The 15341-nt window shown below is 31.4% G+C and overlaps 1 protein-coding gene across 1 annotated transcript; it reads right to left on the bottom strand.

Moving 5' to 3' along the window:
* Positions 1–3664: 3664 nt before the first annotated feature.
* LOC132752358 (neurogenic locus notch homolog protein 1-like) lies at positions 3665–14566 on the bottom strand (the record flags this gene model as incomplete). Its single annotated transcript, XM_060742669.1, has 11 exons — positions 3665–4851; positions 5145–5256; positions 5849–5973; positions 6358–6471; positions 6939–7058; positions 7990–8100; positions 8548–8661; positions 8861–8901; positions 9360–9533; positions 13790–13926; positions 14405–14566. Coding segments are annotated over 11 exons (1431 nt in total), but the record flags the coding sequence as incomplete, so codon positions are not given.
* Between the last annotated feature and the right edge of the window lie 775 nt (positions 14567–15341).

Raw genomic sequence — 15341 nt, 5'->3', positions numbered from 1 at the left:
GGCTCTCCTTCGGAGTATATTATTATCTTAAAACTATATCTTTAGTTAACAAATATCTTTATATTAAGGGCAATATTGTTATCAATTTAACAGTTATTGATAATTAAGTATTATTACAAAGAAATGACGAGGAATTATTATAATATTATATCGTTTCGATTTCATATATAAATGACATAGTTATAATGTATATGATAGATTCCCAGGGATATACTTGACTTTAGTAGCATTGGATAACATTTGTAGCATGCACACTGTGACTGGTATTGCTGAATACTAAACTGAAAATATGAACTTTATTACTGTGTCTTTTTCCTATACACATCACACAAAGATTATAGCAATTGTATGTTCTTTCCTACTTAACAACCCGATGTATATACCGCAAAACCGCTTTAAAATGATTGATAAAAAACAAGGTCAGCACTTGTAAACGCAATCGAGCTAACACTTTTTGAAAATATGACATGTACAAATAGTGACTGATCCATATTTATTTGACGCCCTACTTTTTGTACAGATATGTTGTGTGCTTTGGCGAATATATTTTTGTTCAAGTGCAGAGCAATACTGTATGTACATTTTTTAGGATGTACACACTTGTATCTTATCTTTATTTAAAAAATAGGTGAATATGACGCTTTTGTCAAAACGTTTCTCAAGATGACCAATGGAATGTAATCTCAAATATCTAGAACATGTTTCAAGTTACATACCTTTTAAGCAACTATTTTGTATATTGCAGATTTGAAAGCGTTTCAAGTACTTAAAAGATTCATAAATACCCGGTATGTTTGATTTATGCAAGCTTATTAGGATTTATCTGTTTGGAATGTATGTAAATGACTTTTTAAAAAACATGTTAGCCAAGTTCTGATGGACGGATTTTAACATTACTAAAATCTTTGAAATCATTTCACCACAGCATGCAGATTATGTTGTATTGAAACTCGTTACAATCTAGATATAGCAAAATGTTTTCTTCCTGTGTACTTGTTTACCTGGTGAATCTCGTTGGAGAGGGAATTAAACGACACATGTTTTAAAATGAAGTAATGCAGATGAATAAAGTATAAAAGCAGGTGGGAAAGGGTAAAAAGACGTTATCAACGCTCTGTTTTCTAAATGTTTAATTAAATTAATTGTCTTCGTATACACACATTGTACTTGTTAGATGCATTCTTTAATATTTTATTTTATTTCTATAAATAAATGTGTATATATGTAGCGTAAATTTCTCTAAGTTAGGTTTAGAACGAAGTAATTATTCTTTAAATTTTGCTTCTTCTATGACAAATAATTTAAAATGTGATTAAGAGTATGTATTTTTCCCGAACATTGAAAATACTGATTTTTTACTTTAAAGTTCTATATAATTTTCAAATAATATTGATATCTACAAAATACATAGAATTGATATACGAGATGTAAACAAAACAGTTAATGAGTTACGTTTTAAACTTTATACACAGTATAAATACCATAGTTTCATGTAAGCTAGTTGTTTTTTTTAGGAAAGAACCAAAATGTCTTGACCAGTAATATAAGAAATGCAGCTTCATAAACATAGTTTGCGAATCCTCTGATACAAATTATTCAAGAAGAATCTCTTAGATTTCAATAAATTTGTGCAATGAAAAAATGTTGCCCTCAGATGAGCATAGTATAACTTTAAAATAATTATCAAGAAAAAGAAAAGTTTATTTTTTATCTTTTAATGCAATAGTTTTTAAGTATCAAGAAGGAAGAACAAGGTTCCTTACTTTCGCTTTCATACTTTCTCAAGCATTTTCTGAAATAAAGTGGTCGCTGTATTTCCATAAAACACAATTAAAGTACAGAGTACAGCTAAGTTAAAACATTTGTGAATCAACTAAATTCTTGGGTTTAATGTCGTACCAACACAGTACAGGCCAAATAATAATAATAATAATAATAATATCAATTATAATAATGATTAAAAATATATAAATAAAATAAATAAAAGGCCATCAGTTTATTATGGCATTTCATGAAAAAGTATTGAAAACAATCTTCCTTTTTTATTTTGTTTTATAAAAGCTACTCAACGAGCACTTGAATTGTCTGTGCCGTCCCGTAGGGAGCATAAAGCTATTCACAGCAAGCACTTCCGGTAGCGTAAGATTAATACATGGCTTACTAAGCGTGGTGAAGACAGAAAGTTTACTCGTCGGATTTTAATGACTTCATTCGAATCTGTTTTTCCCTGGGAAATATTTATTTTCCAGAGAATTAAAGTGTTTTAAGAAACGATTTTGCAAGATTTGAAAACAACCTTGTATCATTTGATAATATATCCGCATTTTTCTATTTATATTTTTATCAGTATATTTTATTGAATGGAATTACCCATTTTACACGATAAAAAACAGTTGCATTTCAAATGATATTAAAAAAACATGATTTAAGAGATCAAAATAAAATATTAACATGAAAAGAAAATCTTTATCTCTGCGTCAAATAACAAAAAATGTAAATACCTGTAGTCTAAGACCAAAAAAAAATGTTGGTATTGAAAAGATAACAAAACGGAGTATTTGTTTATTTCTTTTTTTTTTCAAATTGTTTGATTTGATGATAACAAATATTGTTTAGTTCAAATGATAAATATCATCATTGCTAGGAGAACATATTTTATCATAAAGAAAACAATCAATCATTTTGATAAAATCATTTTAAATATGTATCTATTTTGTTAATTACACATAATGCCCAACGTCCAATGCCAACCATGTAACGCATATTAAACAGTTACATGCAAAAATCTTTACATCTTGTGTTGTTGTCTCCTAAACCTGCAGGTAATGTTTTAAAATGAGATAAGTGCCATTTCGTTTCGTCGCCAATATGTCCCATAAAGAATTCCGTACAATTATGAGGAACATCGGGCATGATGAATCATAACATTATATTATGTCGTAGGATGAGCTTATCTACATTTTCGGTTCACCATCGCTTATTTAGAGATAAATTATATGCATTGTATCTATACTTTTATGTACATGTAGTAATGCAAACATTGCACACGTATTTCATGGGAGACTTCACGACACCTTTTATCAAAACTCCGAAAGTCAGTGATTGTACAGGTATTTTTCAAAATTACTGAGTAAACCACATACACTACTTAAAATTCCGGATCCCAAACTGATGTCTTTGCAGCTAGCATCCCAACCAGGTTCTATACTGTCGATTCATAAAGCATTTTTTTTAAACTTCCATTCCCTATTACTCTAAATGGACATGTTTTTTTTTTTTAATTCTAGGCCGATCAAATCCATAAAACAAATTCCACAAATTAAGGTTAAGTCATTTTTTCAGTATGAAAAATTATTTACTTACTAAAAATAAGTTTTACTGAGTTATACAGTAAAGACAGCGTTCGGACGTTTACTAAAGTCACACAGATACGACTAAACATTGCAAGGACGTGGTTAGATTACAATTACATAACGAACCTGTCGAATACTCACCATAATTGCGGTGTATCCTGGTCCATAGTTTTATGGATCACCGACACTGGACATGCGCAGTGCATGTACTACTGCCAAACAATAGTTACCGCCTGAACCATGCCTCACCAAGTTTACACATTCTGTTTTGTTCTGTGTTTGGCTTTCATAAATAAGAAACCCAAAAACTATATTTAAAAGTATTTTATTTTAATATAGGACTCTTTAAATAGAATAAATATAATATTGAATAATATCAAGCATTTAATAATGAATATAGTAGATGTAAAAGAATATGTACATAGTTATTTACAAAACTTATACTCTAGTCTACATAGCTTTTCTATATACATAGAGGAGTACATAAACAATTGATAAAAACTCTAAAAATTAAACAGCAATAATGACCTAAATAGGTGAATAAGAATAACTCGTGACAAGTCACAAAATATAAATAGTTAAAAGGTTATACAGCAAATGACCGTTTATAAAACAGCAATATAACCTGTCAATAGCCGTACTGTTGTCTTCGATAACAAAAATGCCCAAAATGCCTCATTACATGTTATCTTTTAACAATGAAATCCCTCAAGAAAACAATGGGACAGTCTCGAATTTTTAATCCGGACTAGTCCATTTCATAAATAATGCAGTATGATGGTATGTAAAGGGAGATAATGCAGATAATAATTTTGATACAAATTAACATTTATTATTGTTCTTCTCGTTTGCAAATTCTACAAAATTCATAAACAGCTCATCAATATTTTCAACGTCTCATCGACCGCGATGTTATGATAAGAATTTCAGAGAAGTTTTTATAGACAATGTTTCTTTTTTAATGTATGCCATGATCATGAATAGACAGACAAATAAACATGTCTCAAAATTTCTTTTGAATATTCGATTTTCACATTCCCACACCGTTTCAAACACTTCCCTTCCCCTACGCCCCCCCCCCCCAATTAAAAAAATAACTCTTTACAGGTAATTATCAAAATCAATAAAAAAAATCTTGTTGTCTGAGTAATTTGTTATTAATGTATTTCGCAAAACATTCTATTTTTTCACTCTTGATAAGGAGATGTATGCCCCATGTTACAATTAGCCATACATATCTAAATGTCTGTAGAACTTTATCATGTTTATCAAGAAATTCAAATATTTGATTCAGCAACGAGATCCAGGGTAGAATAACGCGGAGGTGGAGTCATTCTTGCAGGATAAACTGTTGATCTTGATGATGAAAGAGAATTAGCAGACGACATTTTCCTTCTTTTAGGACCAGCGTTCTTTATGCATCGAGGACGAACAGCGTAATGGAACAGGGCACAACAGCCAATACCGATAAGCAGGCCAACTGGGTAACCAATAACGCCTGCAAATAAAATGGCATTAACTTTTAATATGAAAAACAACACATTAAGTTTAGACGGAAAGGGCATTTTAAAATGATTCCCGGTGACAGGAAAATATGTTTCCTTGTATAATCTTAACATCACAATTATCGGTTATAGATCGAGTATTGAACATACCATTAAAAGAAAAGTAAGCATAATTTGTACTAAGAATACAATATTTAAAGCAACAACAACAAAACAATTAATAAGTAAAAGAACAATATAAATTCTTGTTCTTTAAACAATTATGATCATGTGTACACAATCGTACCTGATCTCAAATCACGTTCATAAGTCTCGTCATTAACGGGATCTGGTATAGGAACACGGACAGGTTCGCCATTTACGTGACATGTGCAGTAAGATTTGTCGCCATTACACATCTGTAACAAAAGAAAAATGAAAACTATCTTTTACCATTTTGAAAACTTTTAAGTTACTTCCACTGAACTTATAAGTAACATTCTGTGATTTTTTAGCTTCTTAAATCGTTGTCAGAGTGACAATGTAAAGTTTATTTTTACCGTATCTATGGTACAATTTGGATAGAAGCGGACGCAAAGGGAGACCACCGAGACTTAATGGTAAGCTTTTTGCATTGCTTGTTCACATACAGCAACAATCCAATGTAAGATTTGAGTGTCATTCAGTTCGAAGTTAGCAACTAAATCTCATTTGCAATGGAGGTCCATTTGTGTGTATATATATCGTTTGGTTGTTTTTACATCGCACAAAAATAAGTATTGATCATATGTCGAATTTTCAGTTGTATTGGTGGAGGAAGACCTTAGATGCTCCCCTGTGCATTATTTCAGGCACAAATGGCATCACTTGAGTGAGTAGAACCACTACTGTTCCGTAAGGTAGCTTCATATTTTTGATAATACACTTTAAGACAAGTGATATTTCAGTGATATTTTCAAGTGGCCATTTAAATCTAATGAACAAATCTGTTCCCATAGAAAATTGAATTACCTGCTCAATAGAAATTTCACAGTTAAGACCTATGACGTCATCCGGACAGTCGCATACATAGTCATTTTTCAACCTCCGGCATACGCCACCATTTTGACATGGATTCGGATCACAGAAGTCAATTTCTGAAAAATGCATAAAACTGGAATATAGTTATGTTTGACCCATCCTAAAATAAATTCTTTACATCAGTTTTTTAACAATTTAATCCGTGCTATGCTATTTGCGAATGTCTGAGATCTTAATTTGACAAATCTAAAAACTTGCTAATAAATTATCACAACTGCTACGATCTACGATAAATAATGTTACACCAGTTTTGTTTTAAGTCTTAACTCGAGGATAGTATGTTTCTCTGAAATTATAAAGGGTCGCTAAACAATAGCTTTCAAGGAAAGTATGGTTTCCTGCCATGGAAACGTCACTGCTCCCCATTTACTTAAATAAAATAGAGAAAAAAACTGAGGGAATAGCAGAGGGGGAAACAATGAAGAAGTATATATTGGTACCGTCTTCACAATGTTGTCCTGTATATTGTGGGGGGCATTCACAGTTGAAGCCTCCAACCAGGTCAATACATTCACCATCGTTCATGCACGGGTTACTCGTGCAATCGTCTTCATCTATCGGAAACAAAATTTAACAAATCAAAATACAAATTTGCACATAGTCCACGAAGTTTGAATAATGTTACTCGTTTTAATTTACATGTATATAAAGTTGATGAGTTGACTTCCTCACATTCAGACATATATGAAAATCGTGGACTCGGTTTGACTGAGTCTGTTCACGAGAAATAATGTTCAACATCTATTACACCCCCTGACACAGACTTAAGCGGTGTTCAATATTCAACAGTAACCTGCTGTTAAAAAGGAATACGCAAAACCAGCAAAATATATCAATTATAATGAACTGAAGTACGGGACAACAGCTTGTCTTACAGCGATTAAAACCATAATGTAGAATTTCAAATATTACATGAACATTGCAGACTCGGTTTGATTGAGTCTGTTCATGAGAGAAACTAACAAGAAATAACAATTACAAGTAATTCACAATATAAAAGAAGATACAAATTATGTCCTACCTATTTGACAAGTTTTACCGCTGTATCCATGGTAACAGTCACACGAGAACGACGATAACGTCGTATTATGTACACAATCACCTTGACCTTGACATGGATTCGATGAACAATAGTCTGAGTCTAAAATCGGATAAAGGTTACAAAAGTAGGTGTTTTAGAAAATATGTTTTATCTAGTCATAGTACGATTCTCACCAACATGTGATATTACTGAAAAATGTTATAGACGTTTCTAAAACACTTATAGTGTTCCAAGTTAATAACCATGTAAATAACGTCGTATATTTTTTGCCAAAATGCTACAATTCTAAAAAATGCATAAGGTTTTCAAGAGCATGTCTCGGAAGTACTGCAGTTTTAATTATTGTTCTATCTTTTTTATTGGGGTTTACTTCTCACCAGCGCTGAAAAGATTATATGGTGACTTCTAGCTTTACAGATGGTGAAGGACCTCACCCTACATGCTTCTCAATTCATTTTTTCAAGGACGAATAGACACCTGAGTAGAACAACTGACGTTCCGTAAGCTGGTTGAATAGCTTCCACACATGAGGTAATCAAAAGTCTAGTATGATTTAGGTTTCCTACTAAATCATTTTAAATTAAGCTCGATAAATACTTTTTGGTATAAAACTGAAAATTACAATATATGATTAAAATCAGCTCCCAATTAACGCCACTTAGAAGGATCTGGCGGACACAAATAGGAGGTCATCTTCTCGTGACCTTTTAAAAAGCTAATCATCGGCGACCTGTAGCAGTTTAGAAAGCGATTGCCGATTAAAAACTGAGTCTATTATTTCCAGTTTATATGTTTCAAAATAGTTTTAAAAAAATTGTTTTAAAAAGTGTTTTACTTCCACGGACAGCGATATTTTGATAGTGCGTTAAATGCCAATCTGTAAAGGACGGTTTGGAAGCATGGGTTCCTAGAAATTCCAAATCATAAAGAAGACGAAACAAATACAATGTACGCTGGCAATCAGATCTACATGCACGAAATAACTTAAGTAGTTCTAAACAGTCAGACTGAAAATTGCATAATTTTATACCTGAGCAATTCTTTCCAGCAAAACCAGGTCGACAGAAGCACGTGTAATTACCAATTCTGTTGAAGCACTGTCCTCCATTTTCACAAGGCACTTGTTTACATTCATCAATATCTAAGTCATTAAATTTTTTTTAGTAAAGCTGCTTTTTTATTAAAAAAAAGGTTAAATTAATCGAGTCTTTGAAAGCGATTTATTCAGCGAGCTTGTGATATTTCAAAAAATACTGAAAGCCGAGAGATACTTTTACTGTTTACTTAAATAACTAAAGATAGAGAAATACATGCTTATTATGTTAAAAGACAATACCAATTAACACATTCTCTTTAAATAATCAGAATAAGGTTAGGTTTATTGTGAAAAAATGTAACAGAAACTAAGGCGTGATTAAAACACATTTGTTGAAAAGAGTTCGCAGAAGCTACATGATTTCGAGTACTTAAAAAGGAATCAATTGATATATCATCTTGCAAAATACCTACTTAGACAGACACTTTTTATGTACATTGTACGTAATATACTAACTATGATATAAACAAACAAATACTTCTAAACATATACCGTGTTCACAGAGCGTTCCATAAACTCCTTTCGGACAAGTACAGGTGAAGTTCGTAAATGATATGTCACACTGACCTCCATTTGTGCACGGGTTGCTCGAGCATGGGTCAGGATCTACAAACAATCAATTCCATATCCATATTTATATTTTTTATATCCGCCAATGAATGTTGCGTGTTCAAAATTAAAAAGAACAAATGAAAGCATTCGATGTTCATTTAATCATGAATTTGTTAAAATAGTTTAATTTTCAAGTTTAATTTTTAAGTGTTAACAATTACAAAACGTCTACAAATATAGAAATTGTACTTACAACCAGTTAAAAGTACAAAACACCTCTGCTCGGATTGCCTTCTGTAAATAAATAAAGAAACGATAAAACTGTGTCATATCAAAATGTAAATATTTACATATTTACCTTATTTAAAGATCATAACGCCTACCTTTCTTTAAATGATTTAAAGGTGTAAAGCTATATTTAACCCGTCAAAACGCAAGGTGTAATTAGCTTTTGGTTAAATATTTATAAAATCAGATAAATGGTGTATATAATATAATACAACATACTTAGAATTCTATTCATTTTTAATCATTTTATGCAAATGAGTAAATCGGAATAAAACCAATATAGAAGAATGATCTGAATCAAACGATAGGAAAGATGACCGTTCACTGTATGTGAAACAAGCTATTCAAATTTCGAAGCATTTTTTTTATAATTACAGTCTCGATAGTATATCTCTAATTTTATACACACATTTAAGTCAATCACTTCTTTTTTTTGTAATACGCATATAAATCAATTAATTTACCCCGCATCATCCTCGGCAATAAAACACACCATGTTAATGCCATTCATAGGCGGTGTGGGTGTCCAGCTTAAATCTGCATACATAACGGAAGGTCTTCCTAAATCGTCTGGCTGCAACGCTGAAACAGTCAATCCCTGTGGTCCAGATAATCTCATAGCTGACGGCATGCTACCGCTGAAATAATGTATTACTCCGTTATCAAATAATTGTTTTAAAAAGTTCAAACAAAAACATTACTCAACAAGTGCAGTGTTAGTGCGTGTACTGAATACATTATATACTCATGAGTCAATACTTCCATTGGCTGCTTATTATTTTGCCTAACAAAATGCTTAATAGGTTAGCAAGTTTTCATTTTAACGCACATTCTTTATAACGTATTGATTAATGTATTTGTTTAATGCATTGTACGTCACTTAAGGTAGCTCGCTACTTTCCGACCGAAATATGACAACATCTCAGATCTTGATGATTTTTGGTATGCAAACATATAAATATGTGAGCTTTACTTCTGCAGTATTATTTTATAAATAAACAGCGTTACTATGACGTCAAAGCGCCCTCTATCGGTGGCGGTGAAATTGCGTCTTTTTAATCAATAAACCGGTCTGTTCTTATCAATTTTCATCCGATTTCATTCATTTTAGTTTTATAATGTTCAGTAAATGTATGTCTTTGTAATGATGTCTTTCTTTAACATTTACTTAATAGTCTGCGAATTGACGTCATTTTTCTCTACGTTCTGACGTCCATATTTGATGCAAATATCGCGCGATATCGCAATAAAGATTGTGTAATAAAAAAAATTCAACACGGTGAATTTTGCTATAATTTTCCTGGCGTGTAGTGAGATAGTGAAGGAAAATATTTATGCAATAAAAATATAGGGTCAACGCGTAAGATATTTTGCTATTACTGTTTGAAAATAAAATAAAGGGTGAGTGAAACGTAATGATTTTGATGACGTTAATAGATGTTGGAGTTTAAAGAATAATACCAAACTAACAATTTTCTTACGTCAAACATTACGATAGTAAGTATAAACAACACAGGGACTTGATGAAATGTATATTTTTTAAAATGTTGATTATTTTCTCATTGAAAGCATGCGCTAGATGAGCACATTTACAATGTTTAATCCGACAATCCCTTTTTAAATACTTTCCTAATTTGCAGGACACAGTCTCATACATCTTTTAATTCTAATTTTATAATGTAATGTTGTTAAAGTGTTACATTATTATATGAATTAACTAGTTTCAGCGCAAAAAATAAGATTCACATATTGCTGTATGAATGAAGTAAGAATATTAGGTCGCTTAGCTTATACCCGTAGAATATTTATTTTACGTTACATTCAGCCTCTTATAAAATCACATAAAGGCAGACGAGCCTCGATGACAAAACACATCGTAAAAATACAATTAAAATAGATATGCATACAAATGTGCCGAAATAAGTGATAAATAAAATTCAGAAATAATATTCAAATATGTTAAAGGGACTCCACTGAGGTTTTTTGACATGATGGAACTGAAAATATTTTTTCCAGATAAATGTACCATTTGATGTAGGTTTAGACCATTAATCTTTGTGCAAAATTGCAGAGCATTCACGCACTCCGTTTTTCCAGAATAATTATTCAAAATGAAAAGCGTTTAAACGCTTTTCACCCAAATCGGGCTAACAAAGGCATAAAAATACGTTTTTCAATTTATTTCAAAGTATGTTTCTTAACTATCTTCGCATATATTTCTGTTTAAAGTGCCCCAGCTCTGTTATGTAAGAAATTCAAATGTTATGTGTTTGGCTTTTCAACCTCAGTGGAGTCCCTTTAAGAACATTTAAAAACAAACTGTACAAGAAACAAAAACCTTTATTTCATTTTTATTTTTGCTTACCATTTTTAAGTCTATGCAATACATATATTATGTAACTATAATCTAATTAAAATGTCATGATAATTAGAAAATGAGCACTTATGTGACAAACTATAAACTATTTTGGAAGCAAAATCATACTAAATAAAAAAATATATAAGCATATTCGCAACTGCAGACTCGAATGTGAAACATCCGATATAACCATTACTCAACTCGGATTCATTACCGCTTTTTTATTACAGTATAACATAGCGGCCCTCAAAGTATTATTTATTTCTTAAGAGTTCCACTTTATTTTACCTCTGTAGAGCAACTACTCTAGGCAACAAAGGGCATTCCTCTGTAAAGGTTATACTTTATATTTTAATAAAATACAAAATATAATTATTAAACAACTGAATATGAATAATGTATTATGTTGATGTTATCTTGTTCATTTTTTAATACAAAACAGTTTGCTTAAAAAGAAAAACACCTCAAAACACACACCAAAAACACGTGTTTATGGTGGACTTCAAGTGGAGATCATAATCAGGTTTTTAACTTTGAATATTATTCTGTTGCCATGGTGTAATCGATAAGTGGTCTTACGCTGAATTCGGAAGGCATGGATTCGAGACACGATTGCGTATTGTACTTATAGATTATCCTTAAGAATTGTTTACTGTGTATGAAATGTTTCAAGGTCCACCTCGGACTCCTGTCATTCATTTCCAAAGAGAAGTTGATACTGTGAGAAACACTGGTTTCGTTAAATTCTCTCCGCTATAATTGAAATACTGTTGAAAGCGGCGTTTAACCCAATATTAAAAAATAAGAAGATATAAAACATAAAATGCATAGTTCATTATTTTCATAGGCTCTACATAGCACTGCATTATGTGCAGACAAAAAACGAGCTTCTCCCACAACCAAATTCACACAAATTGAGAATCCTACATAATCGCCTCCAATACAAGGGAATCTGTATTTATATGCAAAATTCTCCGCTTCTGAACATACAAAATAAATCAACGGATCTTTCGCCTCTAATCGAGAAAAGATCGCGGCTTCAGGTCGCCTCAAAAATGCGCTAGTAAACGCATACCGCGAGTCAGCTAGTTTAAAATAAATAAGAATATCTGTAATTACGTGAAATACGTGAGAAATTAAAGCCATAGCACGAGAGCGTGATTCATGCTTTAAAACTGAGTCTCACGCTTAGTGCAGGGTATTTAGCTGCGAGAGTAAAATAGAATAATTGATGGCTGTTAATACATGAATTTTTATTCGTGTAGAAAATTTTTGAATTAAATGTCTGCTAGATTTTATAATATAATTAAGACTACCAGTGAATCATGACTTACGTACAATTCGTTACTACTTCCAGTTGATCATATATTTTTGAAACGTAAATTTGATTCATTTCCTACCAGAGACATAGATGTTATCGATGTCACTGTTCCTACTAACCGATATATACAATTCAAAATTGTTACATATGATAACATGGAAGTTTATGTTGTACGACATACACATAACATGATTATGTTTTTATAATTTCCACTTAGCCGGCCTTTTAATTATATTTTTCAATATTCTAAATTGTCTTTCAGTCCTCGAGGTATTTATATCCATTCGTTGCACTTTTTCAGCGATTGGTACCAACTTTTGCAGACAGTTATACCCTGATTTGTTGTACATGTATATAATTGAAGATATTCATCAAAATGCAGGCATCTGACAGGATTTTTACGGAACATGTCTAAATACTATTGTTGTTGATGGTTTTCACACATTTTTATTCCTGTCAGTATGATATTTCCTTGAGAAAAATATTTGACGTCACCAAAATCATTACGTTTTACTCACCCTTAATTTTATATTCAAATAGTAATAGCAAAATATCTTACGCGTTGACCCTATATTTTTATTGCATAAATATTTTCTTTTATAACTTCACTACATGTTAAAAAAATTATAGCAAAATTCACCGTGTTGATTTTTTATTATTTCACAATCTTTATTGCGATATCGCGCGATATTTGCATCAAATATGGACGTCAGAACGTGAGGGAAAATAACGTAGAATCGCAGAGTATTAAGCAAATGTTCAAGAAAGACATCGTTACAAAGACATACATTTACTGAACATTATAAAATTAAAATGAAGGAAATCGGATGAAAATTAATAAGAACAGACCGGTTTATTGATAAAAAAGACGCAATTTCGCCGCCACCGATAGAGGGCGCTTTGACGTCATAGTAACGCTGTTTATTTATAAAATAATGCTGCAGAAGTAAAGCTTACATATTTATATGTTTGCATACTAAAAATCATCAAGATCTGACATATTGTCATATTTCGGTCGGAAAGTAGCGAGCTACCTTGTAGTAAAATCAATGTTGTGATGTATTTTTTTACTTAATAAATACAGTAATGGAAGAAATATAAAAAAAACTTATGTCAACGCAAAAACTATGACGTCTATATATTAACAATTATCCCGTTTGTCTCTCAGCGACTTAATAAATAAATAAATAAATAGATACATAAATAAATATTACCTTGTGGCCTGTACATAAACTCTTTGTAGCCAAGAACTAGCCGTTGGTACAATAAACTCCTGACCGTCAGATGGTATTCCAGTAAATACCGGGCTACTGATACAAGTCGTTGTTACATTTTCCACAAACACCAAAAACTATTGATATGTAAATTAAAAAATACTTATAATAATATCAAATGACGTATGTCATCTTGAGTTAATTTCTTGTTTTAATTTAAGCGAGATATGATCGTTTTGTGTCGTAAAACAAATTTCATCTATTCATTCGTTCTTCGTTCGTTCGTCCGTCCGTCCGCCCGTCCGTTCATTTATTCATTCATTCATTCATTTATTCATTTATTTATTCATTCATTCAATAGACGTTTGATAAAATTAACATGAGCAATATGATGAATTGTTAATTTTGAAGTTTAATGTTTACCGTAGATGACAAAAGCTGACACTTACGTTTTGATAATTTTGATTATGAAAACGTTTAACGTACATCAAATGCATAGATTAATGCATTTTCTGTTCTTTTTTGCTAAAAGTTTAACGTACATCTAATGCATAGATTAATACATTTTCTGTTCTTATTTGCTAAAGGCATTATACAAGATTTATTTCAGCTTACCTGAAGTGGGATGGAACTTAAGGGTTGTGTGGTTGGCACAGACACATTGTCTAGAGATATTGAAGATTTTGGGAAGTCCTCTATGGTTAAAGCAACAAGATAGTACGAGCCCGCCGTGTATCCATTAACTGTTTTAGCATCTATTGTTAATGTACACGGTTGCTGAAAATATTCATGAAATAAATAGTATTACTATACATGATATTTAGTGAAGAAACTTGCGCAAGTTTCAGATCATTAATGAAAAGTCATTTTATAAGCCTATATGACAATATTCTAAACCTTTTGTCAATTAAGTTACAATTTTCAAATGGCTCTGAATAATTGCGCATTATACAAGCATAATATACAGTAATTCTTAAAACTGCTTATCACCCAAATGTTGTTAGTGCGACAAAATGATCACAATATATTTCTTCTTATGAATACATTATCCAAACTTTTAAAAAATATGATATTTATCTTTCAGAGATACTATTGGTTCTAGGGTATATTTTTGTACAGAATATTTATTCAGAAGCATATCTAGATTTTCCTCTTTCTCGCTTTTTAGTTTGAAAAAAAGCTTTTTAAAAGATATATATCTAAATAAATGGGGAGGCCTACAGTACTGTAAATTTTTTTAAATTTAGACAACCGTTGATATATTTTTAAAATTTTAATCTACACAATTGTGTTAGTTTTCCCTTTCGGGGGCCCAAGGGGTTTTCTTTTGGCCCATTGTCAACACATATCACCGCAATTCCCCGGGTTAAAAACCCCAAAACAAACTTTTTGTGGTTCCCCAAATAAATTTCATAAATGGGAAAAAATTTTATTGTAAACCCCCACCCCTTTTGGGGGGCCCAATTTTTTTTAAAAAATTTAAATTATATCCATTTTTTAGAAAAAAAATTTTTCATTTTTTTAAATTTTGAAAAACCAGAGCAAATATTAA

The sequence above is a fragment of the Ruditapes philippinarum genome, unplaced genomic scaffold (assembly GCF_026571515.1).
Source record: "Ruditapes philippinarum isolate M1 unplaced genomic scaffold, ASM2657151v2 ctg239_1_1_1_1, whole genome shotgun sequence".
NCBI classification, from domain to species: Eukaryota; Metazoa; Mollusca; class Bivalvia; order Venerida; family Veneridae; genus Ruditapes; species Ruditapes philippinarum.
Note: the sequence above shows the minus strand (reverse complement) of the source record. Positions and strands in the feature narration are given on the sequence as shown.